General features: G+C 39.9%; 1 protein-coding gene across 2 annotated transcripts in view; it reads right to left on the bottom strand.

Annotated features, from left to right (window-relative positions):
- Positions 1-15,997, bottom strand: part of PPM1E (protein phosphatase, Mg2+/Mn2+ dependent 1E) — a 110,482-nt gene that overhangs the window by 12,371 nt on the left and 82,114 nt on the right. Inside the window, exons 1-2 of one of the 2 annotated variants that reach the window (XM_054008443.1) lie at positions 8,315-8,331; positions 5,145-5,263 (exon numbers count right to left, since the gene is read on the bottom strand). Coding sequence is in view for 1 of the 2 variants with exons in the window: in XM_054008442.1 (XP_053864417.1) it covers positions 5,145-5,263 (119 nt within the window). In the remaining variant the exon portion in view is untranslated. Of the gene's footprint in view, positions 1-5,144; positions 5,264-8,314; positions 8,332-15,997 lie in introns of those variants that run through there. The other variant, XM_054008442.1, reaches the window with a different exon arrangement.

Genomic DNA, 15,997 nt, shown 5'->3' with positions numbered 1-15,997 from the left:
TGTCCCTAACATTGGTTGATTGATTATCTTTGCAAAGGAGACTGGGGGGTTGGAAAAGCAAGTTTGTGTCAATTTCTAAACTCTCCAGTCTCTCTCACTGTGGATAGCAGGCCTGACTCACTGCAGCAGATGGAGGAGAGATTCCCATTTATTTCTTACAAATCATTTCTAGTGACAGCCAAATAATGAATGGCAGTGCTTCATCAATATGTATGGAAAGAAAAGTACGATTTCTGAAGTGATATTTACATTTCCACAGCACTTTTCATCCACAGATCTCAAAGGTCCTTCTATTAATAACCGGTTTAAGCTAGGTCTCTATCTTTGTTCAACAGTTTTAGTAATACCCATCACTTATATTAGAGAGATAAGGGAGATGAGTTAATATCTTTTATTGCTCCTACATCTGTTGGTGAGAGAGATTAACTTTACACAGAGCTCTTCTGACCTGAAGAAGAGCTCTGTGTAAGCTCAAAAGCTTGTCTCTTTCACCAACAGAAGTTGGTCCAATAAAAGGTATCACCTCACCCACCTCGTATTTCTAATATCCTGTGACCACCGTGGCTACAACAACACTGCAAACAGTACTTATATAATATTGAACATTTTCAAAGTGTTGAACCACCATTACCTAATCCTCAAAACACCGATGTGAGAGAAGTATAATCTCCTGTTACAGATGAAGAAACTGATACAGAGAGGTTAGGCCCAAATGTTAAGAGGTAAGCTCTGATCTTAAGTGCCTCGGTATTTGGGTGCCCATCTCTGGACACCTGGAGCCAGATCCTTATAGGCTCTAAATTAACATCAGCACTAGATGTAGTTGCTCAACACCACTAATAATCAGGCTCTAAATGTCTCTAGCTGGATACTCAAAACAAGAGGTACCCAAAATTGAAGACCACGTTTGAAAATTTGGGCCTTAATGTCCACAGAGCTGGGATTAGAATTCAGGAGTTTCTTGTTTGTAGCCGGGTGATCAATCCATTAGATGTCTCAATCTACAAATTTTATTTTACAGTTTATCTGATTGGGTAAAAGCCTCTATTGTTGTAATCCAGTTGAAGAATTCTTGAGAAAATGGTGCACTGGGTCTTTGAGATCTGTTTTGTGAAATCTACTGGCTATACATACCCTTATTCTACTGTCAGTCTTGTCTTCCAAGCCCCTTTTGATCTTTATCAGCCACGTCTGCCGCAGTGAGGAGTTCTGCCTCCACTAAAAAGGTTTCCAAATGTTATGTATTCCTGAGTTGTCCTCTTAAAAAAGAAATCTCTGAAGCCCGGTTTGTTTTTAAAAAAATTTAAACTAAACACATACTAAAGATTAGTAAATTGTTCATGACCAAGTCCATCTAGAACTCATAATCCCTTTTGGTTTGCAGACTCATGGTCTCAAAAGTTTGGAGAGTCTCTCTGAATATGCTAATTCCACAGTCTTACTTTCATATATCAGTGGGTTCACTGATACCTTTTTTGTTTTAAGGTAAGGATCCTCCCTGCATCAAACCTCTGTTCAAAAGGTTGCCTTCCACATGCACACCTCTGACTCCTTTTACCAAACCTGAATAGTAGAGGACTCCACAGATTCCATCATCCACCTTCACCCAGCCAAACCAAATGTGTCTCTTGAGGAGAAACTGAGATTAGGAGACAAATTTGAGCAAATATTAAGTCCTTCTACTTTTTGAATTATATAGAGCAGTAAGCTTGGTGGACCTCTAAAACAAAAGCCTTTCCAGTATAGACCAATGCAGAGGTGGACACCAGAAGCACCAGGTTACAATCCATCTTGTTCTTTAGTCCTGTACTAATCTGAACAGCTTTAAAGTCATCAGTCTGGTATAAACTCAGGTCAGAGCTTTAGGTTACAACAGGAATCCATTCTCAAATAACTGTCATAGATCTTCCATAGCTTCCTCTGTTTCTCCCAAAGTGTAATGGCCTCCCCACATGAACACTAGTCAGGACCAGGCACAGGAAAGCAGTCAATCACTACATTCTTCTAATTATTCCAGGTTTCCTAAGTCTCACTGAGAATATTAGTCACAAATTAATATCTGACCCTTTGCAATGAAACCTTAGTCAGTTCTGTGAATTGCTCCAACTAATGTTCAAGACACCAACCCCTCATTCCTTGACTTAGTCATGTGTTTGCAAAACTATGATTTTTAGTGTTTTATGTGAGATGTAATTGCTTAATCTTACATTACCCATAAATCCAACTCATCACTTTGCTGTGGTCCAGGACATCAGCTTTTATTTCTCTTTCTTCGCATTTCTTATTCTTTAATTTGCATTATTTAAAGTGTATTTAAACCTCACTTATCTACATATGACCACACCATTACGATATGGTCCTGCATGGAGTCCCCAGTTTCATTTGGCTAACTGCTACACCAAGGTACAGATAACAATGTATGATTGCTTCTTTGTATTACAGGTTTAAATACATTTTAAAAGACACCTACAGATGTTTTCATTTAAAACATCAGCTTCCTTAGATATTCTGTGTGGAGGCTTAGTTTGAAAAATGTCAAAATTTCCTTGGAGACTGTCAAATATTTATGAGAGTCTAAGAGATTTCAATTTGGAAATAATGAGGGCTGCTCAGACAGAACAATGACAAATCTATTCCATTCACCTGCTTAGGGTGAGACACAGCAACACCCACAAACAGCAAACCCAGAGCAAAGTGCACATTTTCCTCAGGTTCGTGAAGGCCTCTAAGAATCAGACCAGAAACTTCCTCTTCAGAGGGCCAGAATTCTAAAGCTTTTATTTTCCCATAGCGCTATTTATATCTTTTTATCAAAAGTAAGAGGAGGGAGGGATAATAAGGGTTGCTGAGTATATGTGTTCCAAACCGAAAGGACTCCTGTCAACTCATTCTGTGGAATGTTACCCATCTTAATCAGCATCCCAGCGGGCTCTCCAAGGGAATGTAGTCAGCAGAATCCTGAGTGAGTTAGAACTTGTGGCCTTGAGCAGACTGATGGGAAAGTCTTGCTTTACAATAAGTACAAACAGAGAAAAGGAAAATTCCTCTTGTTTTTAACATCAAGCATTTTTTATATGACAGTCACTGAAACCCAAGAAACTGCAAAGCTTTTGTAAAAATAATTACCAGCTGAAATCGTTCAGAGTGAAATTCCTTCCTTCCCACACAAAGCTGGCTTAAGGCAGATGGATTTCACCCTGCCAATATGTGCACAGGCAAGAAATTCAGGGCCACTGAATCCAACCCTGGGCTACTTGGGGCTGGTATGAAGACCCTTTTTGAAGCACACAGGAGAGTATAGACACCCCTCACTTGCATGGCCATTCAGTCTAATTCCTTCTTCTGACAAGAGCCTCTCACTGCAGAACTTAAGTAGTGACACAGATGTTGTGTGAGATATCTGCATCCAAATTAATTTCACCTCAAGCAAATACAGTGGTAGCCACTCCAATGTCTGAGCGGCCTGTGAAATTTTCTGGGATATCACAATATAGATAATACAGTGTCTATTATGTGTCTAAGTATGTGTAGGGTCTGTTTGCATATGTGAAGACTTAACAGTTCAGCCGTATTATAAAACAAGGTATTTGAAAAGCAGCCAAACACCTGAGTTCAGCTTTTTCCCCCATCTAGAAGCATACAGAGAGGAGCTGTTTCTGATGGCAGTAGATTTTTCAGATAGGTTGTTTAAAAATGTATTTGTAATGGTAAAGTCTGTAATTAGATCCTGATACTCATTTGCAATCTTAAAGTGTTTATTTTAAAGCTTTGCAATTCACTTTTTAAATACCCTTTGCTCACATTTTGCTTTTAGAACTGTGATTATGGTAACATGAAAACAGAAAAAGGAACATCCTGATGCTAAATATATCTCTTCCCCTCTACTGCCCTCCATATGTCTGTTTGTATAGAATTGGTCTCCTTTGTCACTTCCCATCATCTCACCTCTGGTGGTGCGAGAACCTTCTCTTCTACAAAACTCCTTGTGTCAAGGACAACTTTCCTCTGTCTCCGGGACTCCATCTCTTACAATCTCATTTAAAAACATATATTTTCTCCTTTTATGCCCCTAAATTTTTTCTCCCACCGCTATGGAAATATTGAGTAGGAGCAGAGAGGTTATATTACCTCTGCATTCGGCACTGGTATGACTGCTCCTGGAATATTGTATCTAGTTGTGGTGTCCACACTTCAAGAAGGATGTTGAAAAATCGGATTCAGAGAAGAGCCACCAGACCAGTGGTTCTCATACTATTGTACTGGTGACCCCTTTCACACAGCAAGCCTCTGAGTGTGACTCCCCCCCCCCCCTTATAAATTAAAAACACTTGTTTATATATTTAACACCATTATAAATGCTGGAGACAAAGCAGGGTTTGGGGGGAGGCTGACAGCTTGCGACCCCCCCATGTAATAACCTCGCGACCCCCTAAGGGGTCCTGCCCCCAATTTGAGAACCCCTGCACAAGACTAATTAAAGGATTGGAAAACGTGCCTTATAGCGAAGGACTCAAAGAGTTCAATTTATTTCCTTATCAAAAAGAAGATTAAGGGGAAGCTTGATCAGAGCCTATAAATACTGTACCTACATGGGGAACTGACATTTTATAACAGAGAGTTCCTCAATCTAGCAGACAAAAGTCTAAGATGATCCAGTGGCTGGAAGCAAGACAAATTCAGACTGTTAAAAATGTTAACCTTATTTCCAGTGAGGGTAATTAACCATTGGAACAACTTAGAAAGGGACTGTGGTGGATCAAGACTGGTTGTTTCTCTGGTGAGATGAGATATGCTCTAGTGAACTCAGCTATTGACTTTAAGTAGGAATTAATTCAGGAAAGTCCTATGTCCTGTATTATGCAGGGGATCACAATGGTCCCTTCTGACCGAGGACATATGCCCCCTCTGCCCCCAGAATTGCTGCTTGGCTTGTATTGAGCATGCTCAGTAACTTCTGCTGAAGCCACTGCCCTCACTCTGCCCCACAACTAGTGGCAGGTATGGGTCGTCTCTGCCTTCTGGCCTTAAAAATCTATGAATTATCTCTGAAATTGTACTGCTTTAGTCCGCAAAGTTTGCTGGGACACAGTTTGCATAAAAGATTGTATCAAAATAAAGTACGTATAATGCATATAGGCACTTACGTATGATGCCTTCTGTACTATCCACATGCTTTGGTAAGTAGTGCACTGAAAGATCACTCTGAAGGACTTCATCTGATGTTGCTCTGGCTAAAGCAGCAGCCAAAAATGAAGGGCAATTACTGAAAAAGAAAAAAACACAGGAAAGATATTTTCAAACTGATTTCACTAGGTAACTGGCAATCAGCATAATGCAGAACAATACTTACATTTGTAACACCTACATTTGAAGGTTGTCCAATATTTGTGAGAGTGCAGCAGATTCTTTTTGATAGGTAGCATTGCACTTCTGCAGCCTGAGAACCCTTCTTTGGATTTTGGTAGGCTTAAATTTCACTTCCAAGGGCCCTTCTTAAAAGCCTTTATGCCTCATTTTGCACCTTTAATTTACTGTTCAAAACTGGGACTTTGAGCACACATGCAGAGCTTATGAATCCCACTACATTTACTCTATTTGCATTTACAAACCCATCCTGTCCAGTTTCTCAGTCTCTGCTCTTGATTCAAATTCTCAAAGGGCAGGGAGTTTGGAAACATTGCAAACAAAGACCTCCAGTTGCTCCTGTTAAACAATAGGGGTAACATTTGCACAGCTAGCTAAATCAGTTTTTAACACATCTTCAGTAACCAGCAGGGACCAGGCCTCACTTGTTTAAAAATGAGTTGTAGTCTAGATTCCTAGCTACATAGGCTAGGTTAAAATATAGCTACTGAATCTGATTCTATCACAGTTTGTCTCATCCAAAATGACTGGCTGAACTATATTAGAAACAGTTTTAGCTGGCATCATATGTTTAAGTACAATTTCTTCATCCATGTCCTTGTCCTATGTGGACAGAGCCTTAACCTCTGTTTAGGAAGATGTTTTTCTTTTCATCATAAAACATTTTCTGTATGTTCAGTCAAAGGACTGAGGGAATTATCTGACTAGTAATTAGACAGATGGGCAATGTCAATCCACAAACGTCACCCACCCAGACCTGAGAAATCCAAGTATGAGGCGTTCCTCATGGTTCTAATTTTGAGCATGATCTCCTAGTTTCAACTAAAATAAAATTCAGATTTGCAAATGTATTTTCAAAATCATAACTGCACATTGCTTGAAACTACCTAAATAAAACCATAGAGAATTAGAAAGCTAACCTCTAACTGATAAGGGAGCGAGAGAAACTTCTCCTATGGCAAACTATCCCATCATCGTCTACTGCAGAGTTTCTTACACCTTTATCTGAAGCATCTGATACTGACCACTGTCGAAGACAAGATATTGGACTAGATGGACTCCGGGATGAGCTGGCCATACCTCATTTCTATCCTATGCACCAAATATGGATTTTGATAGACATGTCTCTTGAGCTCTGAGATGCATAAGGCAGTACTCTGAAGTAATTACATTTGGACTGCTGCCAACCAAAGAAAACCAATGCTGTTCTACACTGACCCAATGGTAGCTTAGTTAATGTGGATTGAATTCCACAAAAGACTTCAGTCAAACCCATTTTGCTCAGTCTCTTTGAAAATCCACTTTATCACAATGCTTTCCGATACCATATTTGACAATGAACACCATTACAAACGGTAGATTTATAAGATATGAGATTTTCACAAAGCTAAATCTTCCATCTATTTTAATAAATAGTATTTAATGTTTACATAAAGTTACTTAAACAGGATAAGAAATAAATACCAGCTTTTCCCAAAAGATACATTGTCATGAGGCACCTTCAGTCTCCAAGTGACTCAGAAAGCCACAGCTATTCTGATGTTACAACATCAGTAAGAGTCATTCCTTGAATTAGCAGTTGAGCATTCTACCTATACAGCTACTCCAAACCTCAGCAATATGCACGCTAATGAAGCATGACTACATGAGAACATTAACTATCTTAGGGCTGGATCTTCCCAGCACAAGACAAGAACTCAGACCCCATTTACATACAGCAATACCTTTTGGAAATGTACAGTAATCAGCAAGAAGGAAAAGCTCTGTAACTTCCTTTATTTCTAGTGTATGTAGAAGTTGATTCTCCACTTAGCCTTGTTTGTCTTTAGAGCATAAGGCATTTTTTTGTCATTTCTATTATTAACTCCTACACATCCGAAAAGCACTGGAGGTTACCAGTCATATTTTATGCAGTTTTCATGTTACAAGAAAAACAAGAATATGACGACTCCTGAGCTAAAAGAATTACAAACAATTATGTAATCAGAGCCAGCAACAATGTTAGACTCTCTATCTGAAGACAGTTTGAAGCAGAAATGTATGAACATAATTTTGCCTAGTCAGAACCTACACAAACCTCAGCAAAAGCAAGAAAGCTTATGCTGTACATGTGTTTCTAAACACAACTCTCTCAGACAGAGCTCACTTTACAGAGGAACGAATAGAGTCTATGATACTATGCATGGAATATGAGTTTGTTTCCCAACCCTAATCTCTTCCTCCTTGCAGTACCAATGTGGGAGAGCTATGGAGAAAGCACACTTCTAGCGAAAGAAGTGTGCTTCTCATCACTCTCAAACAATCCCTCTGGACAGTTAAGGAGTAGCACTGATGGACATCAAATGGAGAGTCCTGCTAAGATGATGGCAGGTACAATTAAGATTCTCAAGGACATAAAAAGCTAGGGCAAAAATATAGTAGGAATCTTGTTTCAACGGGGACCCCATGTAAGGTGAAAATAAACACCCTGTCATTAGCATTCACACATAAATAATTGGTTTTATTATTTTACCCTGTAATGGCATGTTATAAGAAGTGAGGTGTATTAGAATGTATAGAGGTAAGTGGCTGGTCAGAGCCTTTCCCAGCCGGCTTGCCAGTAGCTAGCTACACGTCCTCGCACAATACAAATGTGATGCCTGCAGTCTTGAACTGGAGCTCTTTATCTAAACAAGGCATACATTTCCATTACAATGCCAAACCTACATAAAAGCTACTAAATGCATTATTAGACAAATTAGAGGTTTTTAAGTACATCCTTCCTGATTCTTTGGCAGCGTGGGTGTCTGTACAACACCCACAGTTGCATTTCAACAATCTTGGGATAACTCTGCTAAGGTAATAAGCAAGCTTGAATGTGGGCAGCCTCCATCAATTAAGTTTGAGAGAAACAGTCTGAAGTAGGCTTAACTCAGCCCACATACTATAATGATACTTGCTTACCACACACCTCTGCTTCTTGCCGATAGCACTGGAGTGATGAATTTCCAAACATTTCCCCTCAGTTATTTATCTGTGTTCTAAATCGAATATAAAATCCTCACCTAAAAATGGGAAAGGCAGATTTAACACTCTACTGTATAAAAGGCATCACATGTAGACTGACTTGTTTATCAATTCTGATGGACAAGATGGAGAAAAACAGCTTTCTTTTGTACGGCTGGTTATTCTCTGTTCTAACAGTAACAGCAGACTGCCACAGAATTAATTGACTTTGACATTTGTACATCACAAAGCTTCTTATGGAGCTTTTCTAGGACTCTGCACGGCAAGCAGTGAAGTGACCAGTTGGAGGTGTGTGTGTCCTTGATTAGTACAACAGAAATTTCATTTCTGCTGCTTCTGGCAATGGACCTTAGGTGGATTGCTTCTCCCCTAGAATGTCAAGAATAACAGACTAAACAGGAGGTGGGGATGCCTGTTTGGAATAGATTTTGAACTCAGTTACACTGCAGTAAGTCCAGAATAACACCATTTATTTCAGTGGTGTTACTCTGGATTTATCCCAGTGTAACTGAGATCAGAATCAAGTTCAGTACCTTTGCTTTTATCACAAAGAATGAATGTTCACTAGAGAGCTTACAGTACCACTTAGCTCACGAAAATGGTCATCCACAAAGACTAGTACTTGAATTGTAACATTCCGTCACACTCGATACTCCTAGTCTATCCTCACCTCACCCTGTACATAGAACAGGAATAGAAATGATGCATTAGATCAGTAGTTCTCAAACTTTTGTACTGGACACCCCTTTCACATAGCAAGCCTCTGAGTGCAACCCCCCTTTATAAATTAAAAACACTTGTTTATATATTTAACACCATTATAAATGCTGGCGGCAAAGCGGGGTTTGGGGTAGAGGCTGACAGCTCACGACCCCCTGAGGGGTCCCAACCCCCAGTTTGCGAGCCCCTGCATTAGATTTTTGGGTGCAGTGCAGCTGCTTTGCACCGCACATCTGTGCCAAAGGATTCCCTCCATCTCGGGATTATCCACTGGCTGGTTGAAAATAAAACATTTTGCCAAATTTTATCAATCACCAAATTATGGCAAATAAATTGAAAGAGGGAGAATATGATCCAGCAGTGTAGCAAAGGCTGGGCATTAGGATTCCTGTGTTTATTCATTCCTAGCCATGATAATAACTCACCATGTGACCTTGAACAAGTCACATCACCTCTCAGTCCTTCAATTTCCTCATCCATAAAGGAGGGTGATAATACTTAATATATCCCTTGGGCATTGTGGGAGGATTAATTAAATGTTGGTAAAGCAATTTGAGATTTCTAGATAAAGACACTATTGAAGGGCAAAGTATTGTTATTCTAATGGAAGAGATTTTCTAGCCAAGATTTATGGACCTTTCATATTTTCTTTTTTGTTCCATCTTCCCTGCTCTCGAACATCATGCCAGAAACACTTAAGTGGCAAGCCACACAAGGCACATTTTGTCTCTTTGATGTGCACAGCCAACATATGGGCATAACCAATTGCATCCTTCCATCATATTTGAAGTAAATAGGGTTTTTTGGAAGCTCAAGCTTCTCAAAGAAAAAAATGTGAGAGTAAGAAAAGATCACGTTCTTACTTTAAGCTCAACAATGCTGAGTTCAGCTGGAAGTTGCTTCTACAGCATCAGGTATGGCGTTGCTGATTAAAAGGCTAGGAAAGAACAACAACATTACAAGCAAAGGGGGTCCTCTCCTCCTCCTTCCTCGCCACCAGTCAAAATATGTAGATTAAGTGACACCAGTCTCAGGAGGGTCCTTGTACTATCATCATCCAGTGTAACTGACTTTGGCATTATTGATGCAAATAAGGTAAAAAATGGGAGAAGGTACTCTTGTGGCCTTCAGAGATCACAATGTTCAGAGGGTCCTGTGGCACCTTTAAGACTAACAGAAGTATTGGAGCATAAGCTTTCGTGGGTGAATGTCCACTTCATCAGGACCCTCTGTTGCTTTTTACAGATTCAGACTAACACGGCTACCCCTCTGATACTTGACACAATGATCAGTGAGTCACACCACACACTGTAGAGCTAACAGAAATATTAGAAAATATCATCTTTGCTTTAGTTCTCCCATGACTTATCTGAAAATGTCTCTCTGTCCACTATGGTACAGAATGAACCCATAAAACCACCAGCCAAGCAATGTAAAGTATTGCATGCAGTTAAGTATGGGAATCTAAGACTAAGGACAAGACTCCTGTGAGGACTATAATGATTTATTGGGGGAGCTCTTTGGAAAAGTATGTAAGCCGTTGTCATTGTAGGCTCCTCTGTCACGAATGACAATGACAGAACAGAGGGAATTCTTTGGATGGGAACACTCCCTGCTATTTACACATCCCTCTGCTGCAGCAGTCAACTTTTCAATATGTGTTTTAAAGGCCACCTAGAGGCGCACTGCACCAGCCAAGGATTTTCTGTTTCTCTCCAAGGTTCAATGGTTCAGACAGCATTCAGAGAAGGGAAGAGGAAGGAGCATCCTGATAAGCTGCCGGTAGAACCTGAAAGGATTATTGGTGTACCGCAAGCATGGCAATAGAATGTAATTCCCAGCCTCCATGTCACTGTAGATTCTCCTCTCTTTACTCACAAAGCAGTAGCTTCCTCTTGTTAGAACACTGATCTGATCTGACCTGTGCCAGCTTGTGGCTTTTCACAGCAGGTGAAAGCTCTGATGCTTAGTTTAAGCCAGGGGATCCTGAAGAAATGGAGTATATTTTTCTGATGCAGGGAAATGCTGAGCTACCGCAGTGAGGCAGAAGCAAAAAAATTGCATCTTTTACAAGATTGCATAACCAAAGCTCTGTGCAAAGTCATTCGAATTGACAGTGTTGAAATAGCAAAATGTTTGATAAATCTGTTTGGGAGAGCTGAAAAAGCGCTGGATGAGGAAGCTGCTATCTGTGGGCTTCACAGACAGTTATCTAATCAAATTCAAGATGAATCTGTCCTTGCAATGGCAGTTGTAGGAAAGAGTGATAAAATATACAACCGTCACAAAACACTGCACCACTTCTGATTAGTTTATAATACCCATAACACACGGGCAGACATGTCACAGTAGTATCTGTTAACAGTATAGCCTAACCTTTCAGATAACACTATCACATTCTAGCAATATTAAGGGAAACAGATTGTAGTTTATGAAGAGTTCTTTCAGGTCTGAAAATGCATGAAATCCTGTTATAACTCGTTTTCCTCTTCTGTATGGTCTGGTCTCGTTACTTAAACTCTAGGTAGAACATTTAAGAAGCTGAATTGTCAAATGCAAATGCAGTAGAAAAAAGGCTGTCTGTACTTTGGGAGGATTTTAATGCTGTAAGAAGCAATGGGAACCTCAAAAAGTGAAGAGGTACACCACCAAATGTCTCATTAGATAATAATGTATTAAGTAACTGCAGTAAGATGCACCAGTGTGTAGCAGGCTCTCCGTAGGAAACCTGTTTGTTTTGTAATACTGATACCTTTTGCATCCCTTACTTTACAAAGCATTCACAAGGGCTGTGATCTAGGAAAACATTCTAATGAGTCAGTTAAATGTAGCAAATCAGAACAGAATTGCTTTCACAGGAAGCAAGCTTTGCAAGCTGCTTTTGGATTCGAGGAATTTTGGAGGTGGTGGTGGTAAATAATACAAGGCTTCAACATCCCTGGCAAAAACAACCAGGAGTCCAGTGGCACCTTAAAGACTAACAGATTTATTTGGGCATAAGCTTTCATGGGTAAAAACCCACTTCTTCAGATGCATGGAGTGAAAATTACAGATACAGGCATAAATATATATTGGCACATGAAGAGAAGGGAATTACCTTACAAGTGGAGAACCAATGTTGAAGGCCAATTCAGTTGGGGTGGGTGTGGTCCACTCCCAATAATTGATGAGATGTCAATACCAAGAGAGAGAAAATTGCTTTCATAGTGAGCCAGCCACTCCAAGTCCCTATTCAAGCCCAAATTGATGGTGTTAAGTAACTCTGAAGTTTCTCTTTGAAGTCTGTTTTTGAAGTTTTGTTGTTGAGGTATGGCTACTTTTTAATCTGTTATAGAATGTCCAGGGAGATTGAAGTGTTCTCCTACTGGCTTTTGTATGTTACCATTCCTGATGTCTGATTTGTGTCCATTTATCCTTTTACGTAGAGACTGTCCGGTTTGGCCAATGTACATGGCAGAGTGGCATTGCTGGCACATGATGGCATATATCACATTAGTAGATGTGCAGGAGAATGAGCCCCTGATGGTGTGGCTGGGTCCTATGATGGTGTCGCTAGAGTAGATATGGGGACAGAGAAAGCAACGGGGTTTGTTTCAGGGATTGGTTCCTGGGTTAGTGTTTCTGTGGTGTGATGTGTAGTTGCTGGTGAGTATTTGCTTAAGGTTGGGGGAGGTCTGTAAGCGAGGATTGGCCTGCCTCCCAAGGCCTGTGCAAATGGGGGATCGTTTTCCAGGCTAGGTTGTAGCTTGTTGATGATGCGCTGGAGAGGTTTTAGCTGGGGGCTGTACGTGATGGCCAGTGGTGTTCTGTTATTTTCCTTGTTGGGCCTGTCCTGTAGTAGGTGACTTCTGGATACCTGTCTTGCTCTGTCAATCTGTGTAATCACTTCCCCGGGTGGGTGCTGTAGTTTTAAGAATGCTTGATAGAGATCTTGTAGGTGTTTGTCTCTGTCTGAGAGATTAGAGCAAATGCAGTTGTCTCTTAGGACTTGGCTGTAGACAATGGATCGTGTGATGTGTCCTGGATGGAAGCTGGAGGCATGTAGGGAAGTATAGCAGTCGGTAGGTTTCCAGTATAGGGTGGTGTTTATGTGACCATCACTTATTTGCACTGTAGTGTCCAGGAAGTACCCAGCTTTAGGCTGACAGGTTGGGGTACTCAACAGTCTCAACTATAGTAGCTCTGCCAGAAGCAGATTTAAGAATGACACACTGTCCTGCAACATAGAATATAACAGGAGCCAATATTTGCTGAATGGAAAAAAACTGCAGCTTACTGACTGGAAAAAGGAACATGGAAAAATCTCTAAACCCTTCAGAGATGCATGTAGATGGAGAGGAACAGAAGGCAGGCTGAATTACTGGTGCTGAAGGAATATCATGTAAATCAAAGTGATGGTGTGACGCTCCTGCTGCATTAGGCTCACATGAGATCTCTCAGTCAGCGTGCTCCAATCTGTAAGAATCATCTTATCACCAGAAGGATAATCAAAATTAGAGATGGAAAGTCCTGCAGACCTTCAGAACCCTTCACTTGATGGCACTGCCCTTGGCACTATGCAATACAGAATTATTTTCTACAGTATAATTCCTAATGCTTTATCCAACCTAGTTTTAAATAACCCAAGTAATGGAGTTTCCAACAGTTATTTTGAGAGACTATTCCACTGCCTAACAGAATCACTGTTAAGAAATTTCACTTGAAGTTCTGACTAAAACTTTCATTTGCCCAACTTCTCCAAATACTCCCTCTCACTCTTTAGTGATTATACCCTTTCAATGCTTAATTACTTTGTATCCAATACTTTATCCATTTAAAGCAATGGGAGTTTTTCCATTTAATTAAACAGGTACAAGAACAGGCCTCTATTCCCTTAGTTACTATTGTTGCTCTTTTTTGAATTCTCTTCAATTTGCCTACATCATTCTGATAATGGAGTTGCAAACAAGTTGCTCCCCAATCAAGAAAGAGCTGGTGAAACGAGGCATGCCAGAGGAGGGAGCAGGGTTGGATTATCAGTGAGATCTGGCTATTGTCAAGATGCTCTTAATCCCTAGTGGGCCATGCACAGCTCAAGGATATGGTAGAACAGCCCTGGAGTCCCTTTTCCTCCATTCCTGCACTGGGTGCATCTCACTTGGAATGGAGCTTTGGGCCCTGTATCTGGAATGCTTCCATATGCTGAAGCAGCAGAACTCATCCTCACTGGGCAAGAGGACTAAAGTTTTTGAACCAATTCACTAGGAACTCATTGGTCAGATCCAATCAGACAATCAGTCCATGATAAATGGAATCCTGACTAAGGCAGTACAGAGAAAGAGAAAATAAGGAGCAAAGAAAAGATGGCAGGCACAAAGGCTCCACTGGCATTTTTCTATTCCTTGGGTTTGCTTGTGTAAGAAGCTTTCCTGATGCCAGAATCCAGAAAACAATAGACTTACTATTACACAAAAGCAAACACCAACGAACTTGTCATCTGGAGATTTGCTTTCAAACCCATAAATATATTATAGGCACCTTCTGCACTTGTCTTCAATTGAAGCAAGTTGACTGTGCTTAAAGCTGCTGGGGAAACTGAGGTATATAAGGTTTAGCTGCTGTAATAGCTATGACTTTAACTTCCCAAAGTACAATTTCAACTTAACACACAATTCCCAAAGCCACTTTAACTATGCAGTAAATACAGTACTGTAAAATATGGTCATCTAGTTTATTAATTCAGATACCATTGGAATGATCTTATATACAAGTATTTGATGACATGAACAGATTGTATATCACAATCTAGAATACTATTACAGCAGCTTTGATTTTAAGTAAGGATTTTGCAAACTATCTGGTAATAAAATTGTACCTAGGAAATAATTTTTAATACAGATGACCAGTTTCTATGATGTGCAGTTCAATGTAATCTTCATATATACCAATAGTCTATGACACATATAAAAATATTTATTTATAAAAGAAAAAAGTTATATTAGAAAATATATTTTGTTTAAGATTTTATAAAATCAAACTAGGATAAAATGGAAGAAAATACAGGGCACTGTGACCATTATGTTTATATAGCTTGATAGCTTGTTTTAGAGGAGAGAATAATTTCTGTTGTAAAACATGCAAAGTGCTATAATTGTGGTTTTATTTAGTTACTATATTGTAAATTGTAATAAAGACCTTTGCCTGGTCTGTTGCATTTGCTGCCTGGTGAACAGACCTTACTCTTAGTGGAATTCCCCCAGTGGTGACCGTATTCACTGTTTGTACCTCCCATGTTTTAATTATATGACAAATAGTGTACAAAGGTAATGAAAAATTCAGAGAAGAATGGAAGGATTGCTGTGTTAAAGTGCTACCTATAACTGATGCTTACATGCCTTGAAGGACCACATTTTGCTTACGTAGTTACGATTAAATTTCATGTCACCTCCTGTGTTAGCTTTTAATTTGGGGGGAGGAACCCTTTCGTTTTGTTTTGTTCAACTTCAAAGGAATAAAACACTTTATAGTAAATGGTGCATTGCCTCTGGTGAGGTCTCTCACATCTAGCTACAGCTATGTCTAACATCTTTGTATCTGCAAACCAGCTGCTCCTAGTATTTCAAGCTCAAATTGCCTTTGCCAAACTGTTTTTATCAAATTAAGACTTGCAGCAAATCCCAGGTCAATTCACATACACCTAAACAACATCTAATAAATACTAAAGCTGCCCACACCCAGACAGAAAACCAAACTCTGTCTATAGGTACAAACACACAACTATGCCTGAAGTCAGTGGGAGCTACTGAGACCAGAATCTGGCCGAAAGAGTAGACAAATTTTGATAAAGTTTGGTGCTGTGTGCGTGTGCTCATTGCTCACTAGATGAAGAACTACAAAGAACTTCAATTGAGACAAAAAATGTTCAAGT

This window comes from Malaclemys terrapin, chromosome 18, assembly GCF_027887155.1.
Source record: "Malaclemys terrapin pileata isolate rMalTer1 chromosome 18, rMalTer1.hap1, whole genome shotgun sequence".
Lineage (NCBI taxonomy): Eukaryota > Metazoa > Chordata > Testudines > Emydidae > Malaclemys > Malaclemys terrapin.
This window is presented reverse-complemented; position numbering and strand designations above follow the sequence as displayed.